General features: G+C 42.4%; 1 protein-coding gene across 1 annotated transcript in view; it reads left to right on the top strand.

Annotated features, from left to right (window-relative positions):
* LOC141166377 (protein FAM240B-like) overlaps positions 1–15,597 on the top strand; it is a 183,455-nt gene that overhangs the window by 84,129 nt on the left and 83,729 nt on the right. The window contains exon 2 of the mRNA XM_073653010.1: positions 10,284–10,426. Coding sequence (XP_073509111.1) covers positions 10,287–10,426 — 140 coding nt within the window. The 5' untranslated portion in view covers positions 10,284–10,286. The remainder of the gene's footprint in view (positions 1–10,283; positions 10,427–15,597) is intronic.

The following is a 15,597-nucleotide window of genomic DNA, read 5'->3' as shown; positions in this document are numbered from 1 at the left end:
CAGTCAGACATAACATGTCCTATTACCTCTCTAATGCATTCCTTATCTCATGCCAGCAAGAGACGGATCAATCTTACCATTGTTTGTGCCTCAATGGATCGTCTGTGGGGTCGTGGTAAATCTGTCTCTTTTGAGTATTTTGCTCTTCAATATCCTCTTTTATGTCCTGCTGCCATTTCTGTAAAAATGTCAATTCAAAATCTTCATCCCTCAGACAATTTTTTTTTTCATTCTGAAAAATCTGTCTGATGAAGATACCTTCAAACTGCCTTCCTGGAAGAGAGGAGATAGCATGTAATAACGTAATGGCAGCACTGGTTTTCCTAAATACACCAGTTTGGATTTATCCATTATCATGTAAATGTAATATATTGTCAAGGACGTCCATACTTTTGTGTCCTGTCTTATACACTGGTGCTTGAACGTTTGTGACTCGTTCAGAATTTTCCATATTTCTCCATAAATTTAACCAAAAACTACATACAATTTTTACACAAATACTAAAAGAAGATAAAGAGAACCAAATCAAACAAAATAATCCAAAATATTAGACTTTGTCACTCTTTTTTTGAAGAAAGTGATCCACTATCACGTAAGTGTCAAAAGTATGTGAACCTTTGCCTTCAGTATCTGTTGTAAACCCCTTGAGTAGCAATTACTGCATCTAATTGCCTATGATAATTGTTGATTAGTCCTGCACATCATATTGCAGAAATTTTTGCCCTTTCTTCCTTACAAAACAGCTTTAGCTCTGTTATGTTGGTTGGTTTTCTCGTCACCAAAATATGTTCTAGCTAGAGTGTTAAGCTACAGTTGATGTATCATCTAGCCAGTAGTGATGAGCGAGTATGTTTTGTTAACCCTTTCGCCGAGTATATTCGGGCGAGCACTGAGTATTTATAGCTGCTCGGTGATATGTTTGAATCACTCCCGTGTGCATGATTTGCGACGGTTTGACAGTTTTAATACATGTGAGGAATGTCTATTTCTTACACATTCCTCACATGTAATAAAGCTATCAAACCGTCGCAAATCATGCACACGGGAGTGATTCAAACATATCACCGAGCACACTGTAACTACTCTGTGCTCGTCCGAGCATACTAGGCGAAAGGGTTAACAAAACATACTCGCTCATCACTACTATCCAGGCTTCTTTTTTTGTGCTTTTTTTCTCTCTAGCTGAAACTACAAAACTTTTCTACACAGTTCTGAACAGCTAATGACAGCATTAAACATTTCTCATCTAGTATAAAGCATAACTAGAAAGGTATCTTGTTAAAGCAAAAATTAGAGATTCACTCTGAAATTTCCATATTCTCGATATATGTAAACAACATGTAAAGTACGCTTCATTTGGAGAAATATTCTTCTATACGAGTTCATTTTAAGAAGCTTTTTCATATTTCCAGACTTTGATCAATAAGATATGCTGCCAAAGCAAATGCTTGAGTGAAGTGTGTTGGCACATGTTACTTTCTGATAAATTACAATGGCAAAGTTAGAATTTTTACGCTTCATGGATATAAATCACATTTACTTTTTTGGCTTTATAATTAAAGGATTAATGTGAAAATTTAGCACTTCTTTCAAAATATACAGTATTTTTAATAGAGGTGTTGTCCCATTATGACAATGTCTCGCCCAGGGGGGATATAGGGGACTCGGTACCCAGGCCTTTTACCTTGTTTAGGATGTCACGGCAGTCGGCTCCCGGGCCCGTACTCTGGGGTCTCTCTTGAAAAAGGGGTTTTAGTGTACAGTTTGTCTCGTGACGCCACCTGTGGTTCCCGGTAACGGTTACCGGCGCTGCTGCAGACCTCCGGGGGTGATGGGATGGCAGCTGGGATGTGTTAGAACCCTCCTGTTTGTTTTTTCTATCTTGTGGTTTGCGGTCATGTGACCATCTGCCTTTATATTCCAGCTCCGCCCTCCTGGCTGTGCAGGACTTCAGTGTTCTACTGTCTCTCTAGCCTGGTGCTTCTGTGTCTTTCTCTGTCAAGTTCGCTTGGTCCTCTGGGACGTCTAGTACTTTTTGTCAGTTTGTCTTTTTGTGCTCTGCAACAACTTCTGTTTAGGAGGTGTCCCATTTTTGTTCCAGTCCTTAGTTCTTTTAGGGACCCCTTCCTTAATTCTATAGGTCTTCATTCAGACTAGCCGAGGACTAAGGCGGGTCTGTTCACTAGGAACAGGCAGCCCGCTACATCGTAGGGATTCAGCTTAGTCTTACTGTAGGGACAGCTTTCCCCTATCTTTCTTTAGTACATGTTGCAGATCATAACAGGATGTTTCTGCTCCCCACAGGCGGAGCGGGCCCCCGGGGCAGTGTAGGTGCAGATGGTGATGCTGGGCATTGTAGTGCAGAAGAGATGGCGCAGCAGGAGTAACTGAAAGAGACAGGAGATTGCAGTCATCCGAGTTTACTCACAGTTCTGTTCAAGTTCCTCAGGTACACTGTACGGGTGTAAGCCTCCCGTGTCGCACTGCGTCCACCAGCCGAGGGGTTCAGCACTTTCTCAAGTATATCAGGAGCGCTTGACAGAACCCCGCTTTCTTATGTTCCTTACTAGACCGTCTTCCCGCACTGGGTCTTCTCCCTCCTGCCCTGCGATTCCCCACACACAGTCCTGATCGGGTGCTCTGAAGTCCCTCTGGGCAACCTGGAGTTCCCGGACCTACTTGATGCCCTTCACGGTGACTAGGGTGAGACTGTGGCAACTGCACCATGGAAGTACAGAAGCCTCCGGTTTTTCCAGCCGAAACCTGGAGTAACACTGCTGGGCCAGGGACCGGTTCCCTTATTGCGGCCTGATCCCTCTGACACTTGGCAGATTCGGGCGTACGGGTGCCGTCCTGCACTCACCGTACCCCCTGGGATCTCTTATGTTACCGGAGCCTTTCTCCTCTGCTCCCCTCCTGGGCCTCTCTTACTAGGCCCCAGTCATGGAGCAGAGCTCCTGAAGAGTCTCTGCTCCCCTCCTTGCTACTCACTGACTGAACTTTTTTCCCACTAACTAAGATGGCTTCCCTTTATATATCTCCTATAATGTTGTTCCCCTACTCTACATCCTCCACACACACCCACTACTGGTTCCCCCTCTCTTTGGCTCCCCCCACTCCAGCCAGGGACGGGACAGCAGAAGAAGTGCATAATGCCCTTCCAGCCGGCGTGGAGCAATGTAGTGTTGAATGCTGGTGTTGGGGTCCCGGGCAGCACTCCCTCCTTACCTGAGAGAAGGAGACACCACACCTCTGGGTGAGGTGCAGTACCTCTGTGGCGACTGAACCCTCAGGGGCGCCACAACAACCCCTTTCCATACGCTCCACTAGGGTACAGTGTGTGGTTGTCATAAAGGGGATGGTGTCCTCTTCACAACAACCCATTCTATGGGCCAAAACATAGATGGCTGCTCTGTATGAAGTACTAATAATTGTCTGCCAAACATGCAAAATATGGTATCTTTTGGTCATAGAAGGTACTAGATCACTCTATGAGGAGGTCCTCTGCTCAGGAACCACCTCCATTAGCCAGAATGTAAGAACATTCAGGATGCTATCATTGCATTCCTAATTACATATTCTATTTTATATTTCAAGACATTTTTCTGTGTTGCCACTTCTAGCTTTGTGCTTGCTAGCAAATGGATCTCTGGGATATAGCCATAATTGACAAGTAATGGTCTTTAGCAAGAGTCTCCAGTTCTACTGGCTAAATGGGCTGCACATAGAAAAACATTCTAAATTTATGGACTGCATCCCTTGTAGGGTGAGATGATGTTTTCAGCCATTCCATTTTTTATCTATACAACTTTTTTGATCACTTTTTATGCCATTTTTTAAGTGTCTTGAAAAGTTAAATTATTTTATATCTCTTTTTCATTGTTCATCATACAGTTGGTCATCTTATGGCATTGAGACACTGTACTTCGGCGTAATGACATTAAGGAGCACCAACACGCTCCTCCTTTGGCCTGCTGTCTGCTGTTCCAAGGAGCTCCAGTGAACCTCAGGCCACAGATGACAGTCTCAGGGGCTGCATGCAGCTCCCCGGGCCGTGTGTTTCAGACACCTGGTCTATCGTATATATTGATGCTTAGCTGGAAGACACAATACTAAAGAAAACATTAGCATGTTTCTTACTTTACTGTGTTTTTACCTATTTTTGTTTAGTTACTTCACTTTGTTACCATACCCCATAAACTTATTGATAGGTCATTTGCTAAACAATTCAGGCTTGGTCTGCATTTTTGAATTCTGCTACTCTATTCCTTTTTAGGAACAGAGAAACAAAATTTATGTGGAAAACAGATCCATTACCCAACAAATGCAATCAGAAGTACACTGCTCAAAAAATAAAGGGAACACTTAAACAACGGAATATAACTCCAAGTACATCAAACTTCTGTGAAATCAAACTGTTCACTTACGAAGCAACAATGATTGACAATCAATTTCACAAGCTGTTGTGCAAATGAAATAGACAATAGATGGAAATTATTGGCAATTATCAAGACGCCCTCAATAAAGGAGTGGTTCTGCAGGTGGGGATCACAGACCACATCTCAGTACCAATGCTTTCTGGCTGATGTTTTGATCACTTTTGAATGTTGGTTGCGCTATCACACTTGTGGTAGCATGAGACGGACTCTACAACCCACAGAAGTTGCTCAGGTAGTGCTGCTCATCAAGGACGGCACATCAATGCGATCTGTTGCAAGAAGGTTTGCTGTGTCTGTCAGCGTAGTGTCCAGAGGTTGGAGGCGCTACCAGGAGACAGGCCAGTACACCAGGAGACGTGGAGGGGGCTATAGAAGGGCAACAACCCAGCAGCAGGACCTCTGCCTTTGTGCAAGGAGGAACAGGAGGAGCACTGCCAGAGCCCTGCAAAATGACTTCCAGCAGGCCACAAATGTGCAAGTGTCTGCACAAATGGTTAGAAACCGACTCCATGAAGGTGGTATGAGGGCCCAACATCCACAGATGGGGGTTGTGCTCACAGCCCAACACCATGCAGGGCACTTGGCATTTGCCATAGAACACCAGGATTGGCAAAGTTGTCACTGGCATCCTGTGCTCTTCACAGATGAAAGCATGTTCACACTGAGCACATGTGACAGACGTGACAGAGTCTGGAGACGCCGTGGAGAGCGATCTGCTGCCTGCAACATCCTTCAGCATGACCGGTTTGGCAGTGGGTCAGTAATGGTGTGGGGTGGCATTTTTTTGGAGGGCCGCACAGTCCTCCATGTGCTCGCCAAAGGTAGCCTGACTGCCATTAGGTACGAGATGAGATCCTCAGACCCCTTGTGAGACCATATGCTGGTGCGGTTGGCCCTGGGTTCCTCCTAATGCAGGACAATGCCAGACCTCATGTGGCTGGAGTGTGTCAGCAGTTCCTGCAAGATGAAGGCATTGAAGCTATGGACTGACCTAGACCTGAATCCGATTGAGCACATCTGGGACATCATGTCTCGCTCTATCCACCATCGTCACGTTGCACCACAGACTTTCCAGGAATTGGCGGATGCTTTAGTCCAGGTCTGGGAGGAGATCCCAGAGGAGACCATCCGCAACCTCATCTGGAGCATGCCCAGGCATTGTAGCGAGGTCATACAGGCACGTGGAGGCCACACACAATACTGAACCTTACTTTGACTTGTTTTAAGGACATTACATCAAAGTTGGATCAGCCTGTAGTTTGTTTTTCCACTTTAATTTTGGGGGTGACTCCAAATCCAGGTCTCCATTGGTTAATAAATTTGATTTCCATTGATGATTTTTGTGTGATTTTGTTGTCAGCACATTCAAAAGTGACACCATTCTAAAAACTGCACCCCTCAAGGTAATCAAAACCACATTCAAGAAGTTTATTAACCCTTCAGGTGCTTCACAGGAACTGAAGCAATGAGGAAGAAAAAAATTAACATTTAACTTTTTTCACAAAATATTAAATTTAGACCAATTTTTTTTTATTTTCACAAGGGTGACAGATAAAAATGGACCCCAAAATGGGCGCATGGCAGGATTCAGAAGAGAAGGAGCGCCATTTGACTTTTTGAATTCAAAATTTTCTGGAATAATCAGCAAACACTATGTTGCGTTTGCAGAGCCCCTGATGTGCCTAAACAATAGAAACTCCCCACAAGTAACCTCAGTTTGTAAACTAGACCCCTCAATGAACTTATCTAGATGTGTGATGAGCACTTTGAACCCCCAGTTGCTTCACAGAAGTTTATAACTTAAAGACATGAAAAAAAAAAACACAAACATTTTCTTTTAGCCCCCAAATTTTTATTTTCACAAGGGTAACAGGAGAAAATGGACCACAAAAGTTGTTATGAAATTTCACCTGAGCACGCAGATACCCCATATGTGGGGGAAAACCACTGTTTGGGCACATGGCAGGGTTCGGAAAGGAAGGAGCACCATTTGACTTTTTGATTTCAAAATTTGCTGGAATAATTAGCGGACGCCATGTTGCGTTTGGAGAGCCCCTGATGTTCCTAAACAGCAGAAACCCCCCACAAGTGACCCCATTTTGGAAACTAGACCCCTCAATGAACTTATCTAGATGTGTGATGAGCACTTTGAACCCCCAGTTGCTTCACAGAAGTTTATAACATAGAGACGTGAAAAAAAAAAAATCACAAAAATTTTCTTTTAGCCCCAAATTTTTTATTTTCACAAGGGTAACAGGAGAAAATTTACCTCTCATTTTGTTGTGCAATTTCTCCAGAGCACGCCAATACCTTACATGTAATTGGCAACTACTTTTGAGGCACAGTGCAAAGGTCAGAAAGGAAGGAGCACCATATTATAGTACAGATTTTACTGTTGTGGTTTGCAGGTGACATGACCCACTGGGAGATCCCCTGAGGTGCCGTAACAGCAGATTCCTCCATAAATGACCCCATTTTACAAACTAAACCTCTCAATGAACTCTTCTAGGGGTGCAGTGATCATACTGACACCAAGCGTGTGTCACAGAATTTTATTCCACTGGGCAGTGAGGAAAAATAATTACATTTTTACCACAAAAATTTGTTTTAGCTCCAGATTTGACATTTTCACACTGGATAATGGATAAAAATGGCACCAAAATTTGTCCCATAATTTCTTCTGAATGTGGCAATACCTCATATGTGGCTGTACAGTACTGCTTGGCCACACAGCAACACTCAAGAGGGACAGAGCGCTATTTGCCTCCTGGAGCGCAGATTTTCCTAGAATAGCTTGCGCACCCCATATACAGAGCCCCTAAATGCTAGAAGACCCAAATTCCCCCTTAAGTGACCCCATTTTGGAAATTATATACCTGCCAAACGTGTGGACACTAAATGTGGTTTAGACACACTGCTTTGCTTAGAAGGGAGGGGGGATTTGGATTTGGGAGCGCAGAATTTGCTGAATTTCTTTTGTGGGGTGAGGAGCCATTTAGCTTTTCCAGAGCCTTTGTACTACCCGTAACATGGAAGCCCCCTATATTTCCATTAACACATGACAGACCTGAGTAGGGACTTTTATGTGAAGCTTTTATTGGGAACATTTTACATAACATTTTAGATCACATTTATCCTGCGCTCTATGCTGAGCACTGACTTTGGGGTTTCCATCTAAATCTCCAAATGACGTTATTCAGAGGACACCCTGGAGGGATCCATTCACTATAATGAGATGAGGCAGCAGAGTTAATCTGGACTCCATCTGGCCTCTATTATCCTTCTTTTCAGACGTGCACAAAACTGTGGCTGACCGCGCTTTTATTTACGCCTAAAAAGATGGACACCGCCGGATCATAGGTCAGACAGCATCCACAGTGCCTCCGTCTCACTACAGGGAGTCTTCCATCAGGGGATTCCATCTGTATCACGTATTTCAGAGATGTACACGGAAACCCCAGTGTAAGTGCTCTGCGCAGAGCGCAGGATACATGTGCGCCGAACCTTACTGCGATCTTTGGGAGGCAGAATAAACAAATGTGCAGCAGGTTAAGACGTTCTTCGTGCAGTATAAAAGTGAGTAGACGACTTTATTCTTCGGGTCGGTGAGATTACAGTGATGCCAGATTCATATCAGGTTTTTATGATTGACATCTGTCACTCACTAAAAGACGCTTTTTTTGCAAAAACTAATGTTTGCATTGCCATATTTAGAGAGCTAGAATTTTTCCATATTTCGGCCGACAGAGTCATGTGACAGCTTGTTTTTTGCGGGACGAGTTGATGTTTTTATTGGTGCCACTTTTGGGCAAATTACATTTTTTGATCACTTTCTATTCTGGTTTTTGAGAGGCAGAATGAAACAAAAAGCATCAATTAGGATTTTTTGTTATTACTTGTGTGGTAAAATTGATAAGGCAGCTTTATTCTTTGGGTCAGTATGTTTACAGCGGTACTACATTTATGTAATTTTTTTATTTTTTTGCGCTTTTACATAATAAAACTTTTAAAGAAAAAATAATTACCTTTGCATTGCTTTATTCTGAGCGCTGTAACTTTTTATTTTTCGGATGATGGAGCTGTATGGTGGCTTGGTTTTTGCGGGACAAGATGACGTTTTCAGCGATACCATTTTTATTTTCATCCGTCTTTTTGATCGCGTTTTATTCCACTTTTTTCCAGCGGTATGATGAAAAGTCACAGTTTCTCATGTTTTTTATTTTTACGCTGTTCACTGAAAGGGTTAACTAGTGTGACACGTTTATCGATCGGGTCGTTCCGGACGCGGCGATACCAAATATACCATTTTTATTTTCATCCGTCTTTTTGATCGCGTTTTATTCCACTTTTTTCCAGCGGTATGATGAAAAGTCACAGTTTCTCATGTTTTTTATTTTTACGCTGTTCACTGAAAGGGTTAACTAGTGTGACACGTTTATCGATCGGGTCGTTCCGGACGCGGCGATACCAAATATGTGTACTTTTTTATTTTTGTTTTTTTTTTACCAATAAATCTGTTTTTATTAGTGTAATATATATTTTTTTTTTTACATTTTTACAATTTATTTAAACCTTTTTTACTTAGTCCCACTATGGGACTTTCACTTTTTCACTTTTTTCATAGGTATAATGTACTGCAATGCGCTAGAATTGCAATACATTATACCTATATTGAAAGCTCCTGAGACGATGGTGTGCATTGGTCTCAGGAGCTTTCCGTAGCTTGGTGACCTGGGGGTCGTCATGGGAGCTCCCTCTGCCGACCTGAAGGCAGAGGGAGCTCCCAGCCCTCTGCCTGCCTCCTGAATTTGCGCTCGATCGCAGTATTCAGAGGGTTAACAGCCAGGGGCGGTGCTGACACCGCTCCTGGCTGTTTAGTGCAGGAGCTCAGCCACTGGCAGCGCTGAGCTCCAGCACTGATAGAGCAGCAGACGCTGAAATTTCACCGTCTCCTGCTCCATCATGCTGTGATCGGTCAGTCAGATTGACTGACCGATCGCAGCGATCTGGGTGCAGGGACTGACGGCATGGGTCCCTGCACCCCTTCTCATGCTGCTCAGCTGTCACAGACAGCTGTCGGCACTGAACTGGCAGAGCGTGTTTACACGCTGTGATAGTTCTAAGCCATGACGGACACTGCACAGCAAGGAGCAGTAACTTACACCCGCTCATGCCGTGCAGTGTCCGTCATTGAGCGCTATGTGGCATTTTGAGTTGAAGTTGGAGAAACCCCTTGATATATTAGTTGTGTTGAGCTATTAAAATTGTTTTTGTTTAATTGGTTTATTGCAAATAGCAGAAAGTTTAAAAAATTGAGCTAATTTGCAATGGGGATTGAATACTTTTGATGGCAACTAAGTGACGGATACGAGAGGCCTACTATTAAGACATTGAAAACCATATCCATTTTTCTGACAACATTGTCGACATAAAGTGACAAACTGCAAACAAAAAAAGACTATTTCTTTTAATCTATCTTGTCTTTCTGTACTGAAAGCAAACATATTTATATGCAAAACAGCAGATTTTCTTAAGAGTGTATCATTTAGAAAGCTGGTGGAGTTTGTAAGAAACCACCTGTGCAAGTAATGATGCAAGACTTCTCAAACAAACTAAGCTGAAATTGTACAAAGATAATGCCCGTCTTCTGCCTTCTGTTGCATGAGATAAAATATTTCCAGACTGTTCGGTGAAACCAGGAGATAGAACATTTCTCTTGTTTTTGGCTTAGCTCATGTAACTTGTCATTTACAGCTGAATGTTTCCTATATATGACTGAACATAAGAAAGATGTTCTAGTCTATTGTGGAGATTTTCACGATGATTCACTTCTTTTTTTCACAGAATATGAACAACCAGTATATACGTGTAGAAATATTTGCATTGGAAACTTGTGAACTTAAAAATGCTTGGGAAGAAAGAATTCAAAAGCAAAATGAAGCGCGACAAATTGAAGCAGCTAGGCAGCAAAGGAGTGCTCTAAAAAGGTACGCGACAAAATGTATACTCACAAAAAAATCTATATTGTTTCTATTATTTCATGTTTTCTCTTTACCTGCAAGTTCAGAGCTCAGTGAGTGAGGCCTATAACTCATTATTTTTTTATTCTACTCTCTTATACAGCACCATTAATTCCACAGCGCTTTACAGACGTTATCATCTCTGTCCCCATTGGGGTTCACAATCTAAATTCCCTATCAGTATGTCTTTGGAATGTGGGAGGAAACCCGGAGAACCCAGAGGAAACCCATACAAACACGAGGAGAACATACAAACTCCTCACAGATGTTTTCCTAGGTGGGATTTTAAACCAGGACCCCAATGCTAACCACTGAGCCACCATCCATTCTCTTTTCTAATTTGTGACCCTTTCTCTCCTCTCCATTCCTCTCATACACTGAAACAGATGTGATTTTGGTCAGAATAATGCAGCATACAAGTGTAGCATGTTGTATGCGAATAATACTAACATCCTTGGTCCATAGGAAATGGACCAAAACTTCACACAGGGGACCCAAATATCACAGATCTTTAATAGCTTTGTTTTTCTCATATGGGGCAAAGGGACCTCTTGTACCTCTTAGGCTAAGTTCTCATGATGATTATTTGGTGTATTTTTGATGTAGCAGATTTCCTGAAGCATTTCTGCACCTATTAGCTAAATTAAATAGCTTTTTTTAATTGCATTTTTAGTGCGTTTTTAATGCATTTTTTCCAGATGCTTAAAACTGCCTTGCTTTGGATACTTCCTATTCTTTAACCCCTTTACATCCCAAGGTGGTTTGCACGTTAATGACCAGGCCAATTTTTTGCAATTCTGATCACTGTCAATTTATGAGGTAATTACTCTGGAACGCTTCAACGGATCCCCCTGATTCTGAGACTGTTTTTTTCGTGACATATTGTACTTCATGAATGTGGTAAAATTTCTTTTTTTTTTTTTTTTTTTATATTTTTACATTTTTTTTTTTTTCATTTATATACACTTTTTTTTACTTTTATTCTTTGTCCCACTATGGGACTTTCACTTTTTTTTATACTGATCGCCTGCATGGCACAGCACCATCCCTATGCTCTACAGGCTGTCAGCGCTGCAGATGCAGAAGATACTTTGGTCATGCACTGAGCATGACAAAAATATCTTCCTGCTGTCTGGTGACCCGGATGTTGTCATGACGACATCGGGTCATCATGGCAACATCCTGGAAGCCGCGGCAGAAAGCGTTGGATGCCGGCAGGAGAGGTGAGTATCCCGATCACCTAACTTTGCCCCCGTAATGCTGCGATCGACTTCGATCGCAACATTGCAGGGGTTAATGTGTCGGGAGCAGTGCGGGACTGCTCCCAGAACATGGCATCGGGTGTCGGCTGTGACAATCAGCTGACATCCGGCGGCGATCGCGCCCGCACAGCCTGTGTGCGGGCGCGATCGCCATGATGTACTAATACGTATCAGGCTCTTAAGTCCCTGGGCGCAGATACATATTAGAACGTCTTGGGCTTTAAAGGGGTTAACTTTGATAAAACTTTATTGATAAAGTAAAGCAATTTGCTAGTTATGCACATATTTAGTGTGTTTCTGCATTTGCGTTTTTTACTTGCAGATTTTCCCCATCTTATTCAAGTCTAAGGGGAAAATCTGCAAATGAAACACGTATTAATATCAAGAAAAATTGACATGTTGTAGATTTCAAAAATTCACCGCAGAAGAGTTCCTGCTACTTAGAAAAGCATCACTGTGGACAGGAGATGTACCTACCAAATATTCTTCATGGTGTATAAATAATCAGTCCCATTGTTATCCCGGAGAGTTGGACGATTTTTCTCACTTGTCATCCGTGTGCAATCTGTTTCTTTACTCAGCAGCTATTAATATTTTACAAGACCATTTACACTTTCCTATGCTAAGAATTGTAATGTATTCCTAAACATCGAATGTTATAATCATTCTCCGTATGGCAATCAATTTTTTACTTGCACTGTCTGATTTTGGAGTGAAATCGCAGCATGCTGTGTTTTTTTCTCATGCCGAATACAGCTGAGAAAATATATGCAGATCTGCACTGCTTCATTGAATAACATTGGTACGAATGCAAACTGATTTTTGATCGGATTGCACTCGTCCAAAGCATACGCAATGTGAGCAAGCACTTAGACTCCAGGGCTAGGTTGCAATTACATCCATTATAGTTATAGCTTTGTCCACAGTGCTGAGAAGAATAAGGTAAGAGCAAAGACACTGATTTCAGGGATGTGTCACTTATTAGGCTGTGTGCTATTGTTTCCATACAATGATGGTTTTATCATCAGGAGAATATCATTGCCCTATCCACAGCGCACGTAAGCCCTTGTCCAACCACGCCCAATCCTCTGATAAGCACATACTGTCAATAGACAATGTACATAAAGAACTGTGGTGTGGGCGGGGAAGCTTTCTGAGTTCTGCTACATGCTATATTTAAAAACTCTAATTGTATGACAACCGCTGCACCCAGTATACTAAGTGATACATCATTGTAATCAGGTTCTCTTTTCCTTACATTATGCTGTTCTCAGATGAGATGGCAAAAACCTGGTCACAGATTCCCTTTAACTGCCTGATGTAGTCAACTGAGCATCATGCAAGTGCATCATATAAGTGTCCTTCACTGAATTGGGCCAGAAATGAATCAGAAGGGAACTGAAGGTGACTGGATACACAGTCATAGTCAAAAAGGTTTTTGTTTGTTTTCACTCTCACCTCTATAGTCCTCCACTTTCTACTAACCCTTCTAATTCCTACACCTAGTAAGGAACTGGTTGGGTCTCCCTCCATTCTCCCTATCCATCTCACCTCTTCCTTAGATCTGTTCCTCAACATACAAACCTCTGTCTCCAAACACAGACAGCCACCTCATGCCTTATCTTGCTCCCACCTGCTAACACTTTCTCTGCTCCTCCTGATTGTTGGCAATATCTCTCCAAATCCTGGTCCTCCCCATCACATCCCCACAGTCACTTCTACCTCCTATCCACCATAGTGAACATACAACAGCCTTAAATACATGCCCAAAAGCAAACATAGCTGATAAACCATAAAGGCCAGGTCAGCATAAACTCTACTCTAAAAGCGTACTGAACCAGGAGAGAAACAGGAGTAGCTTGAATAAAAAACAGTCTTTATTAAATATATAAATATCCAAAATAAGTATTCAAGTCATAGCATTAACATAAATGGGGATACAAAAGGAGTTAAGTGGTAGCAGCACAAAAGAGCCTGTGACCCCCCATGCACCCGCTTTGAGCAAGTAGTTTGCGGGCTGGGGGCTCCTAAGATAAGGCACCCATCATATTCAAAGAAGATGGACAGGGGACATTCAATCATACATGATAATCAGGACAAAAAAGAGTCCATAGTAATATTTAAGAGTCCACAGTCCGGGTAGATATAAGTTAAGAGAAAGAACCTTACCAGAGGAGGAAGAACACAGGACTAAAGTGCTGAGTGCAATAAACCCATGGGAGGGAGCGCCTCAATGCGCGTTTTGCCTGGGTGAATGTGGCTTTCTCAAGAGGCTGGGACAATGGTGTGTATGAGGGCCTTAAATATGTCACTTCCGCGGTCATGTGACGCGTCACATGACCAACTTGTGGTATTAGACTTCCGCATAACGGCGCATGCGCCGTGAGTATCCTGTCGCGCGCGCGCGTCCAAGCCGTCACGCCCACCGCGCGTGCGCGAAGAGCACAGAGCAGGAGGCTACAGACAGCGGGACGCGCGCGCTCTGAGGGAAACCAACGGTACGCATGCACACCATGTCAGCCTGAATATTAGCAGCAAGCTGTATAGTAGAAATATGAAGCAAGTCAATAATTGTGGTGTTTATATAGACAATGACCAAAGTATCCAATACATTACAGCATAGACATAGGTACAGCATCGACAAGGTGTCCAATACATTACAGCATAGACATATACAGTATTGCACATGCTGGAAGTTCATGTTATATTCTCAAATAGTATAGAGCCATTCATAGCATCACTCATCGCATGGTCACTCTGGACATGGTTAGCCCACGTGGATTAAATGAGGCCCTTAGTTTCGCCGCGTTCTTATGATCTGGCATGTTTTTTGCCACTGCTCTCCTGTTTTCCTAGTAACTATTTCCCATGTGTTTTATTTTAACCCATTTTTTAGCCGTATAGTTTCTTCCATTGGTGTTAATCTTTATATTTTTATCCTTATTTCAGTGATGTTGCGTTGTACACCTTTGTACTGAGTGCTTCTGTGGTCAGGTCCGTGTGTACTCTTTTCAATGCCAGCTAATGGGAAGAACATCTATTATCTGCAACGTTACAATAACCATGCGATGAGTGATGCTATTAATGGCTCTATACCAGTTGAGAATATAACATGAACTTCCAGCATGTGCAATACTATATACAGTCATATGAAAAAGTTTGGGCACCCCTATTATTCTTAAGCTTAATGTTTTCTAAAAATTGGTGTTTTTGCAACAGCTATTTCAGTTTGATATATGTAATAACTGTTGGACACAGTAATGTTTCTGCCTTGAAATGAGGTTTATTGTACTAACAGAAAATGTGCAATCTGCATTCAAACAAAATTTGACAGGTGCATAAGTATGGGCACCCTTATCATTTTCTTGTTTTAAATACTCCTACCTACTTTTTACTGACTTACTAAAGCACTTCTTTTGGTTTTGTAACCTCATTGAGCTTTGAACTTCATAGCCAGGTGTATGCAATCATGAGAAAAGCTACTTAAAGTGGCCACTTGCAAGTTGTTCTCCTGTTTGAAGCTCCACTGAAGAGTGCCATCATGGGCTCCTCAAAACAACTGTCAAATGATCTGAAAACAAAGATTATTCAACATAGTTGTTCAGGGGAAGGATACAAAAAGCTGTCTCAGAGATTTAACCTGTCAGTTTCCACTGTGAGGAACATAGTAAGGAAATGGAAGAACACAGGGACAGTTCTTGTTAAGGCCAGAAGTGGCAGGCCAAGAAAAACTTCAGAAAGGCAGAGAAGAAGAATGGTGAGATCAATCAAGGACAATCCTCAGACCACCTCCAGAGAGCTGCAGCATCAACTTGCTGCAGATGGTGTCACTGTGCATCGGTCAACTATACAACGCACTTTGCACAAGGAGAAGCT

This window comes from Phyllobates terribilis, unplaced genomic scaffold (genome assembly GCF_046119375.1).
Source record: "Phyllobates terribilis strain yellow unplaced genomic scaffold, ASM4611937v1 Scaffold_1__5_contigs__length_1240528914, whole genome shotgun sequence".
NCBI classification, from domain to species: domain Eukaryota; kingdom Metazoa; phylum Chordata; class Amphibia; order Anura; family Dendrobatidae; genus Phyllobates; species Phyllobates terribilis.
The sequence above is the reverse complement of the archived record's forward strand: the minus strand, read 5'-3'. Positions and strand labels throughout refer to the sequence as shown.